This window comes from Camarhynchus parvulus, chromosome 1A, assembly GCF_901933205.1.
Source record: "Camarhynchus parvulus chromosome 1A, STF_HiC, whole genome shotgun sequence".
Classification (NCBI taxonomy): domain Eukaryota; kingdom Metazoa; phylum Chordata; class Aves; order Passeriformes; family Thraupidae; genus Camarhynchus; species Camarhynchus parvulus.
The window spans coordinates 20,977,994-20,992,971 of NC_044586.1; the positions used below are offsets into that span (position 1 = coordinate 20,977,994).

General features: G+C 50.0%; 1 protein-coding gene across 1 annotated transcript; it reads left to right on the plus strand.

Moving 5' to 3' along the window:
• The first annotated feature begins 8,356 nt into the window (after nucleotides 1–8,356).
• On the plus strand, nucleotides 8,357–14,592 carry HMOX1 (heme oxygenase 1). The gene is made up of 5 exons (XM_030960075.1): nucleotides 8,357–8,506; nucleotides 8,844–8,964; nucleotides 11,275–11,766; nucleotides 12,382–12,493; nucleotides 13,824–14,592. The coding sequence occupies exons 1-5, from the start codon at nucleotides 8,475–8,477 to the stop codon at nucleotides 13,958–13,960; spliced, it is 894 nt and encodes a 297-aa protein (XP_030815935.1). The 5' UTR covers nucleotides 8,357–8,474; the 3' UTR covers nucleotides 13,961–14,592.
• Nucleotides 14,593–14,978: the final 386 nt, after the last annotated feature.

Sequence of the window (14,978 nt, forward strand, 5' to 3'; positions counted from 1 at the left end):
CTCCTTTCCCTCTGTGTCTTGTGACCAGATCTGAATACCTACCTTGCAGCCCATAAGTCACTTATAAAGACATGCAAGAAATACATTTGCTACTAAAGGGCCCTCTGGTATCCACGGACATATCCTCAGTTGTCCCTATACCATCTCTCCAGTATCCAGCTGAGTGGGAGCTGTGGGAGGGATCCTTAAAAGGAAGCTGAGTGGATTTGAAAATGTCATCTGAAGAGAGGCAAAAGGGCTGAGCTTCCCCTGCTGGAGCACGTGCAGGAGGGGAAGCAAGAGCAGGGTCACAGGCTGGAACACAGGCTGCTTCTGTAGCTGTGGGGCCAGAAGGGCCTCCAGAACAAGCAAGGCCCAGCCCCCTGGCCAGTTCCCGGCCTCGGGCTGCCTGCCTCAGCTGGGAAGGAAGGGCTCCTGGTGCCCCGTCAGCATTTGTGCACGGTACCAGCCTGTTCACACTGGTGATGCTTTAACACTGGTTCATGCCTCCAGCTCCCTCAGAGCACTGCCTGCAAATTCCCTGAAAGGAGAAACAAAGACATCCTGAGTGAATGAATGTCTTGAGTATGGGGAGTTCAAACTCCTCCTTACTGCCTCTGGGATGCCCTGAGCCCACCTCAGGACAAAGACCCCATCTTCACCCTCACCTTGTTTTTAATTCCCCAAGCAGCCAGCACAGGAGCTGGCAAAGGCAAGAGGGAGCTGTCCCCAAGGAAGACTTGAGTGCAGCAGAAAGGGGTTGCTGCTATTTTCATCAAGGGACAAACAGATGGAAAGCATTTTTGGTGTCTGCCAAGTGAGGGCAGTTAGAATCGATGGCCAACAGGTGAAAATTCAGAGTGCTGCTTGTGACTCCTGGGGTGAGCCGGTCCCCTCTCGACTGTGCAGCCAGCCATGGTCACAGTGCTTTTCACTGAGATTTATCCAACTGTGACAAGGTAGCTCTTTTTCAAGGATGAAGGCATGGAAAGATTCCAAATTAGTACTGTCATACTTATTATAGATTACACCAGTAATACCTTGAATAATTTTGCAAGGTATCTTTTGAGAAGGAACTTGAGGGAAAAAAAAACCTGCTAGTTCTGCAAGGGATCATTTTAATTAGAGGCTGGGCACTTCGCATTGGTAAAAACTGCTTCATGATTGCGAAAAAGAAAAAAAATGACAGCACTGTAAGGAATTCTTTTAAATGCCTTTCCATTTTTAAGTTTTCTGATGTTGTTTTAGAAAGAACAGCGCTGCTCGCTCTGACCACCAGATGGCTGTGGTCCCTCGCACACCGAGCCCGGGCTTCCCGATTGCAGAGAACAGCCCCTCCCTTGGCAGTGATCTGCTTAGAAGGCTCTGCCACCTCCGGGGACAGAAACAAAACAAAGTTTTTCCGTAGTCTATTATGCTGCAGCCATCAGGCCTGTGCGGCCCCGCACAGCGACCACTCCAGAACATGGATTCATCCACACGTTGTGACTGCACGGAGGACGGGAAGGGGTGCTTGTGCTCTGCCTAGGCATCCATTAATAACAACTCTGGGAACAGGATCCTGACCTGGACTGATATTTTGCATGACCCAGAACAGCTGTTGCTCTGCCAGATGAAGAAAGACATAACTTCCTTGTACTGGGTCAGAGTTGCTTGACATCTCTAAAAACTAAATATACACTAAAAGTTAATGAGAATTTCCATGATGTTTGGGTAGCGTGATACTGGGCATGCCAGCATCACACTCATACAGGCAAAAAATTACATGTTTCTCTTTTACCAACCACTAACCTCCAAATAGTACATGAATTTTTTTTAAAGGGTGATAACAAAAATATGTCCTGATTTCCCACAGCATTGTCTCACAGAAGTGTCCCAAGCCAGTACACTGGGAAGGCTGTTCTCCATTCCACAGGACTTTCGTGTTGCTTTGCCGTGTCAAAACTTCCTCAAAGCGTATTCTGAATAACAAAATTCTCCCTCCCTTCACAAAATGAGAATAAAGCCACTTCCCCTTTCCTTTAGACTACTGTTGGTGCTGCTAAGGGTGGATGAAGACGATATAAATAAATGAGAGGAAAAGTAGGTGCTGCAGTGCTCAGGAGCAAGGGAAGAGAGATGGCCACTGACAGGATCACTCCCCATGAGCCCAAGAGTGCTGCAGCGCTGTCTCCAGTAGCCTTCCTGCAAGGCTGGACATTGGCTCTTGCCAGGCAGTCTTGGATGGGGGTGCAGGGGTTGCTACACTGTGCAAGAGAGAGGTTGGGGGCTCAGCCCTGCCAGGGAAAGTCTTGGGGGCTCTGCAGCAGGGATTTTCGCATGTGCGTGTATCCAGGCGCTTGTTTTCCTGGCCAATCTCGGCAGAAAATCGTGGATCAGGCACGAAGCAAATTTGACAGCAGGATGAGGCAAGGACACGGCTTTCCTGTGGCTTTAGGGGAGTTTCTTTCACCAGCACAGAGTGGTAGGAAAATCTGTGTTAAGAAAGGTTGCTGTGAGGCACTTCACTGGTATTTTTAGCTGCTTGACCAAAAAAAAAAAAAAAAAAAAACCCAACAAACAAACAAACAAAAACCCAAAACCTTAAATGACAGATCAGTCTCAGTGAGAAGGAGGTGGCAATTTCTCTGAGCTCATTAGCAGTCTTAGTCCAAAAAAGAAAAAGGAAGAAAAAAAAAGGAAAATTTAAAAATTCAAGGTGTGTGGGTGTCTGCCGTCAGTGCCCCACTGCCCCTGGGCAGGGACATGTTTTGTGCTGGCATACACACCATGAACCACCAGCTCCAGCTGGGCAATCAGGGGGTGGCTCACCACACACCAGGCACCCCCAGTCTCACCACTTGCCGAGTACCTTTGGTCCCTCTCGGCCTCTGCCAGATCACACCCGGCAATCAAACATTTCAATTCAAATCCCACGTTGCCTTGTTAATGATTATTTAGCTAAAGAGCTGCCACCACCGCTCCGAGGTCCTGCTGTGCCCAGCACTGCTCAGAGGAAGGGCTGAGCCCAAAGCCCTGATTCCTCGGTGCCTGGGATGCTGGGGAACGCATCCCCCCAAAAAGGGGGGTGTTCTGGCTCTTTTGCTGTACCAGCTGCATTCCGTAAGCTCCATAGTGCACGGGGCTCTCCAGTGCTGAGCCCAGTATGCCCTAAACTAAGGTCTTTGAAGTAATATCTGCCCTTTCTAACCGTTCTTTCGCTTATTTCTCTTTGTCAGCGTGTATCTGTCACCCTCCCAAGACAGAGAGCAGCTCGGTGGAGTAAATAAGGCCCTGCCTGCCTGCCCTGGAGCGATCTTTGGTAATGAGTGAAGGAGGGAGCACAGTCTGTGCCACAGACACCCTCTGTGTGTCTTAAGTCACTTAAATTTGGCACATCCCGAATGCCAGTCTCTAAAATGGATTCGTTCCCATACATTGTTCCTGGGTTTGCTGTTTTGCACTAGCACAGGCGAAAGGCGGGTGCCCATCCGGCACCCCAGAGTTCCTACGCCTTGATTCCCCCGTATGGAGCAGAGACTGTCCCGGACCCACAGCAGACGGACACGGCAATCCTCCGCGTCCCCGGGTCAGAGAGGGCTGCAGCTTTCCCAGCTTGGAACACCAGCTTTTCCAGCCCTCCTGCCTCACCCGGGGCGGCTCTGGGAAGGACAGCTGAAAGGGGAGCACTCTGTGGCTGCAAGTGATGCCGCGCGTTCGGCCAGGGCATCAGCCCCCAAACCCGGCTCCCGCTGGTGCTGAGTCACCTTTTCCCAGCTGGGCGTGCTGCTGAGTCAGGGTCAGGCCGGGCCGACGCTGAGTCAGCTGTGCGAGGGGTTCTGCTGAGTCACGGAGCGCTCCAGGCCGGGCTGTTCGTGCAGGGCGGTGCCTCCGCTGCGCTGAGATTGCAGCTGCTGCTCCTGGCCCCGCTCCCTGCGCTCCGGAACACTGGAGAAATCTCCAGAAACAGCCCCTTCCTGCGGCCCAGCACTTCTCCTGTACCCTGGGCTAGGGAACCAAGCAGAGGTGATTTGGAAACCTTGTGGGGAGGGGGGACTTGGGTCTCACTTTCAGTGCAAAACTTGGCTTCCCGTTCCTCCTTCTCCTGAGAAAAGGGTGTGAGCAGTGTGGTACAAGGTCCTCTTTGTTGCATATGTGTGATTTTTCAAATCCAAGTTTCATGGTTTGTTCTGTCTCACAGTCAGGGCACACTTTGTTTTCCACGGTTGTGGCACTGAAACAAAGGAGGCAGCAGCACTTACTGAAACATTTGCACAAATGGGATTTTTATTTGCAAACTGCCCCATTCCCTTCCACGCCTCCCTCTGGCTGCCAAAGCAGCTCCTAGCTGGACACAGGATGGATTCCCATGACCACCAAGTCTCTAGGAAGCATGGTGGGCTCCATGCACCCTCTCCCAAAATTTCAGCCCAGTGTACCCATCACCTGCTGTGTGCTTACAGTCACTGCCTGACTCTGGTCAGGCCCATGCCTTGCAGGGCACTTGCTCTGTTCTCCCTCCTTCTCCCTGCTCTGTTTCCAGACAGCCCAGGCTCTCTCCTTGCTCACAGCTATGTGCTGGAGACACCAGTGTGCTGCAGCACACATATACCCATATGAAAATATTTATTGTAATCTGCATTTCCCATTTTTGTCATGTTGGTTCATTCATCCTGGGAAATTTGCCTGTGCCTCCATTTCCCACCACACTGTTTTCCAGGGTTGCTGTGGGGGGGGTTCCCTAGCACAGCCATGCCTGTCTATACAACCTCCAAAGGTACCAGCAGTGCCAGCCCCATGGACAGCTGCAGTGCCTGGGCTCTCCAGAGGGATTTCCAGGGCACTGGACTCTTGACCTCCTTTTTCTCCACCCCTATCTTTGACCTAGACTGGGATTTTTAGATGCTCAGAGAGCAGGGAGCACAGTCAGTTCTGCCAAGGTGGGGCTGGGAGAGGTAATCTCCCTTTGGTAAACACAAATTAACACACAGGATATCCCTGTACACTCCCAGCACAGACTCCTTTCTCCAGCAAGTCATTTTAAGCAGTTACTGTAACTCCTTTTTCCCCTAGCATTACACAGCAAATCCTGGTCCTGAGTGATGATTCAGCTGCCTGGTTTGCACTCAGCATTCCGAGGCAGCTGCATTTTGCTGTGTCACGGTTTGAGAGAGCCCATGAGCCCCTGTGAGCTGGCTAAGGCCGGTTTTCCCCACGGAAGCCGGGCTGAGCCGCTGGGAGCTGCCTGCCAGAGCCCAGCACGGAACAGTGCTGCCCACAAGGGACTCAGAGAGCTGACTTGGCATCCCGTGACTGCCTGTGTAACTAGACATTTCTGGCCATAAATCTACTGGCAAAACAGGCTGTTAATGTACAAAGAGGAGAAAATTCCTCACTTCCCTGTTCCACATGGAAACACTGACCCCTCAATAACTTTCTGTTGGTTTTAACCATTCATCTCCCATCTCGTGACTCAGCATTTTCTCAGGGGCTGGGATGTGCAGACAGGCTTTTAAGCCCAGCAAGAATTTTTACAAATATCTTGCCTGAGGCTACTTTATTCATCTTTGCTGGAAATCCCCTGGGCAGTTTTGCTGGTGTCCTCACAGTGAGTAGCTCTGGCAGCGCCCAGCCACAGCTCCTGGAAGGGCAGGAGACAGCAGGGCTTCTGGCAGGCACAGCGGAGACCACAGCTCTGGGACTTTAGTGATATTCCAGCAGAATTTCCTAGTGACCTGGATATGGGCTGGCCTCTGATTCCCCATGGCCCACTGTGCTCTGGGAGCTGTCTGCTCCTTCCACTAAAAGCACTCACCTCCCTCCCCGTTCATTGCTCTCAAGTGCCAACTTCCAGAGGTCTCTTTGAGGAAGAGATGGTCCCTCACAAATCCCTGCTGGCACACTGGCTCCCTCGGTGTCACTGACCTCCCACCCACCATAAAGCAACAGCACAGCAGAAGCAATCCAACACTGGGGGGTGGGGAGGGGACAGAAATGCTCCAGGCCAGCAACTGCAAAGATGATGACACCCCACTTTCAGTTCTCCTTCCATCTTGCTGCAGGGCATTTGGGCCTTTCCAGAGAACTAGGCTGACTCTCACAACTGCTCCATCCCAAGAAACCCAAATCAGAGAATCACTTATGGGGCATGGCTTGCTTGTCAGCACCTTTGCAAATCTCCTGGCAGAGGTGAGCTGCATCTCTTGTGACCTGCCCAGGGGAAGGTAAAGCCCCAAGAGCCAGAGGAGGTACTGCTCCATCTCCTGGGACAGTATGGTTACAAGCCAGAAAACCTGCCTGAAATGGTAGCAACATGACTAGAGACCCTCTCTTTCTTCCCCCCAGTCTCATTCAGACCTTCCACAATCCTGGATTAAAGGAAAAGGACTTTGGGATATATCTTTTGTAGGGCCCCCAAGCATGAAGCTTCTTGGAAGAAGGCAGGTGGGCACGCTGGGGACAAAATCACTGGCTTGAAAGCACCCATAAAGTCCTTGGGAAGAACTGGGTGCATTGCCAGGGCTGCAGGTGAAAGGAGGGGCAGGGCTTGAGGATTGGATTTTTTACATAGTATTTCACAAAATGAATAATACACTCTCATAATATAATTCTTATTCTCATGTAATTTCCCTCTATACCCTACTTATCTCCACTAGAGCTAGAGGTTCAATTTGTGCTCCAGCTTCCCCTGTCAGAATAGGACTCACTGAAAATGACAGAAAATTAGAGTTTTAAGGAGTTATGCCAGAGGGAAGCATTCATTTTGGGGCTGCTCCTGTGGCAAACTGTGGTTTCAATGCTTTCAGAAGGGACAGGCCATGGGGCTGTCTGCTCTACACATGGACTCTGCACTCTCAGGAGATGTTTGGGGCTTTGTCACATTTGCTTTGAAGATTCAGACATCCTGATAAATTTATTTTACTTTCCAGAAAAGCAAGCAAGTTGTCTGCAGTGGCATGGGGGTAAGAATGGAACATGTCAGCTTTTGCTAGCGTGCACTGTTGCTTTAAAAGACAAAAGCAAGACAGGAAAAGTCTGGCTGAGTCAGGATGGAAATGCTGAGTAATCCTTCCCGAGCACTGCATGCCAGATGTCTGCTGGAGGCAAAAAAAGAAGTGTGGAAGGATACTCTTTCCAGGACAACCTTTTAACCTACAGCCCCCAACCCTGCTGGGGCTGGTGTGGGTGCAGTGACAGGGAGACAGGCTTGGCTTGGGCGGCAGCACCCACAGAGAGGGCAGCTGCAGAGGGACAGCAGATGCCACAGCCCTTCTCCTTCCACCCAGGCTCTGCCTCCCTACCACCCCCTGCACCACTGTACCACAGAGGTTCTCACACCCACAGAAGCAGGGGAATGGTGGCTTTAGGTGCTCTGCTCCTTTGGGCTGAGCACAAATGTGTGCTTTTCCAAAGTACAACCAGCCAGTGCATCACCTGTCCCTGCTAGCCCAGCCTCCAGCATAGCTGCAGGTGGGAAAGAAGGGCCCAGCTTCACCTGTTGGCTGCTTCACTGACCACTTTATAAAAAAAATCCCAAAAAAACTCAGCAGAGCAACAGCTACTGGCAGAAGAACCATGTCAAACTCTTTTCCCAAATCAGAGGAATTATTTGCCTTTGAAAGTCTCTGCAGACTTTCTCAGTGTCCCCCAAGTCCTGTATGATATCTTTTCAGCTACCCCAGCCTCCTGGGAATCTAGGAGATGGGTGTGCTATTTTCCTGAATTGCCCTGCACGCTGCTGTGGTGACGACAGGAGCCAGCTGTCAAACAAATCAGATGCCATCGTTTCCATGAGCAGGAGAGCATGGAAGGGGTTTTGCTGTGCATGGGTGCTGGCACACCTGTGCTGGCTCTGTGCAAAGTGACAGGGCTCACTGCCCAGGGCAAGGGGGAGCTGCACAAGGGCAGGTCTGGCGCCTGCAGGCCAGAGCTGGTGGTGCCTGAGCACAGCCATGGGAGATGGGATGGTTGTACCTGAGCTGTGCCTGAGCAGGGGAGGGTGAGGGCTGGATTAGCTCTCCAGGCAGGGTGCAAGGCACACAGACAGGTGCAGGGCGAGGAGGCTGCCCTCTGTGCCCCAGGCATCAGCTCTGGAAATCCACCCTCCTTGTCCAACCCCGCCGTGCCCAGGACAAGGAGCACCTCTGGCAGTACCCGGGCTCTGCCCGCCAAGGGCAAGGCACTGAAAGGGTTACAGAGCCAGGCACCCTCAAAAGAGAAGTTTCTGGACGTCCTCTTGTTTTTGCTTAGTTATCAGGATGCATCTGGTGACTTCCTCCTGGTTCCTGGGGCTGGGGCCAGGAGCGGGTGTCGGCGGGCTGGGAGGGAAGCGCTGCGGTGTTGCAAGAAGTTTGTGCTGCTCTGAGGTCAGCGCTCCTGCTCACGTGGCCGGGCACTATAAAGCTGGACTGGGACTCGCTGCCCAGCTCAGAGCCTCACTGTCCCGGGAGCTGACAGGAAGGAGCAAAGCACCAGCAACAGCAGGGAAGCAGAGGAGTGAAAGGACGTGGAGAAACATGGAAACTTCCCAGTCACACAGCTCCGAGAGGTGAGAGCGGGACGGGAGTGAGAGGGAAGTTTTGTCAGAGGAGTGTTGTGTTTCTCCCCTTGCTTTTAGGAATGCTGTTCCCGTTCCTGCTCTGCAGGGAAAGGCATGCTGCTGCCTCCACCTCTGGATGGAGTCTGTCAGTCTTTGCTCGGGACACTGTTTGGAAAGCTGGTGCTCTCTGGGTCCCATGCACATCTCTCGGGAACGCTCTGCTCTCGGGAACGCTCTGCTCCTTTTTCTGCCATCCCAGGCTCCCCCTTTTGTCCTAGGGAGCGAAGATCTGTTTTGTTTTGTCAGAGGAGAGAGCACTAATACCTGTTTCACTGTTCTTCCCCAGGATGTCCACAGACCTGTCGGAACTGCTGAAGGAAGCTACCAAGGAGGTGCACGAGCAGGCAGAGAACACACCCTTCATGAGGAACTTCCAGAAGGGGCAGGTGTCACTCCAGGAGTTTAAGGTACTTCAGCAGCATTGCTTGGGGATGGGAATTCCTCACCGGATAGATCCAATGGGCTGACAGGGGACTAAAGGGGGCAGGATGGGGCCAGTACAGGTGAGGAGTGTGAGGACATGATGTATCAGCATCTCCTATGAAAAACATGAGACTTCTGCACCCTGAGGTCTTACTGGCTCCCCTTGCAGAAATTGGGGAAGGACTCTGCATATCACAATGGGCAGCCAAGCTGACACAGGAGAAAAAGGACAAAGAGGTTGATGGGACTAAAGCTATTGCTTTTCTGATGCTTCATAAATGCCTGCATGTTATTATTGCCAGTCATAATAATGGAGATAGAATTATGTTCAGATACTTGAGCAGCTGAAATGCCCAAAAGAGGGAGAATTCTGTATTTACAACACTCTAAGCAGCTGCAGCTAGAAATAATGATGGGATGGTGAGAAAGTGAGGATGTGGGATCATTGCTGGCACTGAACTTTGCATTGTCACTTGAGTTATACCACAGCTGAGATCATGAACAATAACTCAAAACCAGACTGAGTTTGAGCAATCTGTGTCTGCTGCTAACAAGCAGGAGCCTGTTGCTTTTTTCAAGATAAAAGAGAAACATTTCCATGTATTAGCCTAACCTGGCTAGATACAATTCCTGGGATCTGAGCCACATAACAAAGCAAAGAGCAAAACCAAAACAAACACCTGGGCCAGAAATTCCTGAGAGGCAATAGGAAGTGACACATGGACTTGCAAACAACAGCTACCGATTCAACCTGTGGCTTAATTACTTTGTTGTTGGATTGTTCCTTGGCAAATAAATCCACAGAAGTAGGAAAGAGACTGCTTATTTCTGACAGGTGACATCCAGCATACTTAGGCGAGCATAAATTCAATCTCAGATGCTGACTTCCTGATGTAAGAAATATGGCATTGGTTAGGCAGTGATCTTTGAGACAGGCAAGCTGTAAAAAGACCTTCAGGAATAGAACTTGGTTTCTTAGATGATTTTTACATGCTGCCAGGCGAATGAGATGGGACATGGATTTTAAAAATTAACAAGTGTTTAAAAGCCACATTTCTCATTAAACCACTACCTGCCTCTGAAAACAATCAGCTGAGCTACATTTTTGCTTAATTTGGAAGGCAATGTTCCCATGTTTCGTTTCTTTTCCGGTAAGCTGGGTAACAGGTTACTGTTTAAAAAACTGGTTTTGTTTACTGTCTTGGCAGACCTATATATCTGGCCTGCTACGTGACTCCTCAGATGGTGGATATTTGTTTCCACAACCAGTCACTGCCCATGTGCTTATCAAAGTCCTATTTTCTGGCACAGTGGGGCAAGGTTGAAACAGGAACTCTCTCATTGCAGAACTGACTGCTTTGTGAGAAAGTAAACAGCTTTCTCTCCTGTGAGCAGCACAATCCCCCCTACCCAAACCTGACCCAGCTCTACTGCCACACCTTCATTTTTACCATTTGCTGCTCACAAGGGGTCCCAGGGTAAGGAAGGGGTGGTGAAGGTGTAAGAGCCTCTGAAAACAGAATGCCTGGGAAAGGAAAGAACACAGCTATATTGTCTCAGGTCACGTGGAAAAGTTGGCAGATAGAAGAAAGTATCACATAAGCTGGGAAAAACAACAATAACAATGGTTTCAAAATAGAGGGGAGAACACAGCCTCTCAGCACTCCTTCACAAAGGCATCTTTCAGAGGCAGGCTGGGCTTCCAAATCCCTTTTATCTTGTCTCCCTGGGGCAACCGAGGAGGCAACCCCACTTGCATGCCTGAGTGAGCAGAGTGGTGGTGCCTCAGTTCCCAGGACGGTGGGATGCTGACAGGATGAATATGTTGAAAAATAACAAGGGTGTGTCATCATCTCACAAGGCCCCACAAAGGGAAGCCACATTTTGGAGCATTCAAATTTGAACAATGTACCAGAAAGGATACCTTTGGGAATACCCTCCTATTGACTGAGGGAACGGGAAGAGACCAGGAATGCTTAAACAGGGCTCCAGTTTACATCACATCACTCTGCCAGACTTTAACTTGAAGGCAAGGCAGTGACTTCAGAGCAAGTAAGACCAATACCTGCTGAAAAGGGCTCACCTGATGGCTATCTCAAGCAGAAGGGAAGCGCTAAACAGTGTCTCCCTGTACCTTGCACTGTTTTCCACATGGGAAATCTGCAACCTCACAGATGTTTGTGACTCATAGTGGGTGTGCCAACGAGTACCTTTATTGTTAGTACAATTGGTCCCACAGACTTGAAAACGACAAACAGATGCACCTATAGCTCACCCTCTTTCTTCTCTTTCAGCTGGTTACAGCATCCCTGTACTTTATCTACTCTGCTCTGGAGGAAGAGATTGAACGTAACAAGAACAATCCCGTTTATGCCCCTCTGTATTTTCCGGCCGAGCTGCACCGCAAAGCTGCCCTGGAAGAAGACTTGAAGTATTTCTATGGCAGAAACTGGAGGGAAGAGATCCCCTGTCCTGAGGCTACTCAGAAATACGTCGAGAGGCTCCACTACATAGGCAAGAACGAGCCAGAGCTCCTGGTGGCCCATGCCTACACTCGCTATTTGGGAGACCTGTCTGGGGGGCAGGTGCTGAAGAAAATTGCCCAGAAGGCCCTCCAGCTGCCCAGCACTGGGGAAGGGCTGGCTTTCTTCACCTTTGATGGGGTCTCCAATGCCACCAAGTTCAAGCAGCTCTATCGCTCCCGCATGAATGCCCTCGAGATGGACCTTGCCACTAAGAAAAGAGTCACGGAGGAGGCCAAGAAAGCATTCCTGTTAAATATACGGGTGAGTAACAACCAGCCAGCCCTGCCAGCCCACATCCTCTCTCAAACAAGAAAATAGCTACAGGGGAAATACAAGGCCAGTATTTGCACTGGACAGCTTATGAGAAGTTGTGGATCAGGGCGAGCTGGTCAGAGTTGGATGGCCATGCTTCTCCAACCTGGCAGCCAAATAAAACAATGGTCTCTGAAAAGCTCTTCTCCCTCCCTTAGTGTTTGAATCCAGTCTCTTCCATGTGCCACTATTCAGATATGAATGAGGGTTAATACTGGGAGTGGGGATTACTACATAGTATCTGTCCTGCCTCTGTGGTGATGTTACACAGATCCGCTGTGCACTCTGACTAGGTGACAGGCACCTTGCTTTCCTTCCCATCAGAAGGTGGGCAATAGCTTTCTCCTCAGCTGAAAGCTTCAGGGAGAACCTGTAAAGACAACAAGAAGTTTGAAAGACATCCTTTTGACCTCTCAGACAACTTTTGTTCCATGCAAAATGTGCCAGTGGACTTAGACTGAAGCCTCGTGTCTTCCTCTAGTTCCTAAAGTGCCTGGGGAAGGGGCAGGTGGTCCAGGGAAAGAACAAGAGGCTACTTAATGAGACAGTGTTCCTTGTCCTCAGGTGTTCGAGGCGCTGCAGGAGCTGGTGTCCAAGGGCCAGCAGAATGGTCACCCTGTGCAGCCACAGGCAGAGCTGCTTCGCACGAGGAGCGTCAATAAATCACACCAGCACGGTAAGACGCTTTCAGGGGCCGGTGCTTCACAGTGCTCCTTCCTTCCCTCCTCCTCCCCTCCTCTGTCCTTGTTTGTAAAAGCCACTGGGAAACAAGCATGAGGTGCTTGCCCCATCTCTTCTCCAGCCATCAGCAGGCAGCGCAAGGAGAGGCACTGCTGTGTGCAAAACTTCTTCTAGACATGGCAGAGCAAGGATAACGTGTAGGCTCTTCAGAAAGTGTGTCAGGGAGGAAGCTTTTCAAAAAGAGACTTCTCTCTCCACCTCTAGGGCTTTAACAAATGCAAGGTTCATTCACCACAGGGAAAACTGACCTTGAGTTCACAGAAGCAAAGGCATCAATTTTGGGTGCTGCAGACCAGCCATGGTGCTGTGATGCTGACAGAAGGCTCTTCTGGACACAGTCCTGTCCAGCAGCCTGTCCTTTTGGACTGTATCTCCCTCTGATCATTTTCCTGCCTCCCAGAAGTATTGCTGAAAACAGTGCAGAGAGTGTGCTGGGTTTACAGTGAGCACTGCTCTGGATGGTGGAATGTAACCAGGCCTGTACCTGAGTGAGGAGTGAGCTCAGATGTTTGCAGAGCAGAGTAGTTTCCATGAGAACACACAATTCAAATAAAAAACCCCTTATGGCCTACCCATTCTGAAACTAAAATGGAGATTTGTTTTCAGTGCATCCTGAATTGAACCACAGTTTTTCCATGGCAAAGATGAAAAGCAAACCTTGCCTTAAGCATTTCTGGATACTGAAGCTTAAAGCAGCTTCTGTGGGAAAGGCATTAAAAGTTCTCTGTGAAATGTTGCCATTCCTTTCCCAATACATGCATACAAGTAAGATTTCCAGAAACATTTGGTGTTGGATGAGGAATCCCATCCTGAAGTTGTACTGCAGAAATTGCTTGGAGTGCTGAAGACTGTTCAAGGTCTTTAGATGCTTAACTAATTAAATCAGTGAGAAGTAGGACACAAAATGCCTTTTAAAATCCTAGCTTCAGTATTTGTCTGTCCTCAGCACATCAGGGGTTTGATGGAGCTGGACAGTGCACGTGTAAGCCCATAAGGAGACAAGGGAAGAGGCTGGTAGTCACCTACAGGCAGAGGGGCCATGGCCTTTGTGATTTCCAGGTCAAGTCTGCTGCTTCCCCTCTCCTCTGGGACAGCAGAACCTGCTGCCACTGTTTCTCCCAGCTGGGCTCTGGCTTTTCTCCTTCTTCCCTGGACAAATCCAGCAGGGTGTGCTCTGGCACTGGGGAGAGCAAACACTGCACCTTAGCAGCTTCTTGCCACAACCTCTTCTCACTTTATTTGCTTGTTCTCCCAATTTGATGCAGGTGCAGCAGCTGGGAAGGAAAGTGAGAGGACAAAGCTGAGGCACACAGACACGGCAGGCACCCCCTCCCTGCTGCGGTGGGTCGTGGCGCTCAGCTGCCTCGCCATGACGGTCGCCGTGGGCTTGTTTGCCATGTGAAAAAGCAGGACCTTCACCTCCTCTTTGTGACTTCCCTCACCCTGAACTAATCCACCTTCCCCAGTCCTTGTGAGAGAAATTACCCCTGACTGGGTACTGTGATCTTGGTTCTGCCACTAATACTAGGAGACTTTTCTCCCCGGAAATCAGAGTGCTGTAAGGGGCCTCAGGCAAAGTTTCTCCTGTGCTTGGTGTGAGCTCTTCTCAGAGACTAACTTTATCACCAAAAACCAAGGGTGCAAAAGGCTAAAAACAATGGCCAGGAATTGTCATTGCTTTACAGAATGCCTACAAAAACCCTACAGGATCAGAAACACAGCTTTGGCATCTGTCTTTCCTCAGAAAGATGGAGCTCCTCGGAGCTCTGTTTGCTCAGTTTTTTTATACTGCTAGATAATACTGTGATCATTTTCTCTGCGGAGCTACATGCTCCCATGGGTTAGTTTTACATGACACTAGTAGGTCTTTGTTATTTCTTTTTTCCATTATTTTTGTCTTTGAAAAACAAAAGACAGTTGTTGGACATACAGTGTCATTCTTGTCTGGTTGTATAATTTATACACATAATAAATTTCAATGTAAAGTCTTTGAGCCTGGTGTCTCCTATTATTAAAGCCATACCTGGGGAAAAAGGAGGTATCTTCCTTCCTCCTGGCTTTATGTCTTTTGGAGCTGCTGCCTGCACAGACACAACAATAGACAGAAGTGGGAGCTATCATCAGAGCCAGTCTCTGCTCCCACCCAGTGCTAACAATAACCTGTTCTAAGCTGGGGCAGGTTCCTTCAGCTCCTACACACTGCTCTCTCTATTTCTAGAAACAGCACGAAATTCAGTGAGCGTGCAGAGTACTTTTAAGGGGTGGAAGTGGCACATAAGAGCTGGTTGCTATTCTGTCACAAGCAAAAGGTGATGGGACCCTCAGCTGGCTGAAACCAGCAAGCTCTGCCTGAAGTGCCAGCAAAGGGCTGCATTGCAGGCTGCCTCTGCAACAGCTTCATCAGGAATCAGAATTGCCAC

Excerpts from the sequence above, each read along its gene's own strand:
- HMOX1 (XM_030960075.1), top strand. The coding sequence starts at position 8,475 with ATGGAAACTTCCCAGTCACACAGCTCCGAGAG. Across the intron at positions 8,965-11,274 it reads TGTCACTCCAGGAGTTTAAG|CTGGTTACAGCATCCCTGTA; the intron begins GTACTTCAGCAG and ends CTTCTCTTTCAG. Across the intron at positions 11,767-12,381 it reads CATTCCTGTTAAATATACGG|GTGTTCGAGGCGCTGCAGGA; the intron begins GTGAGTAACAAC and ends CCTTGTCCTCAG.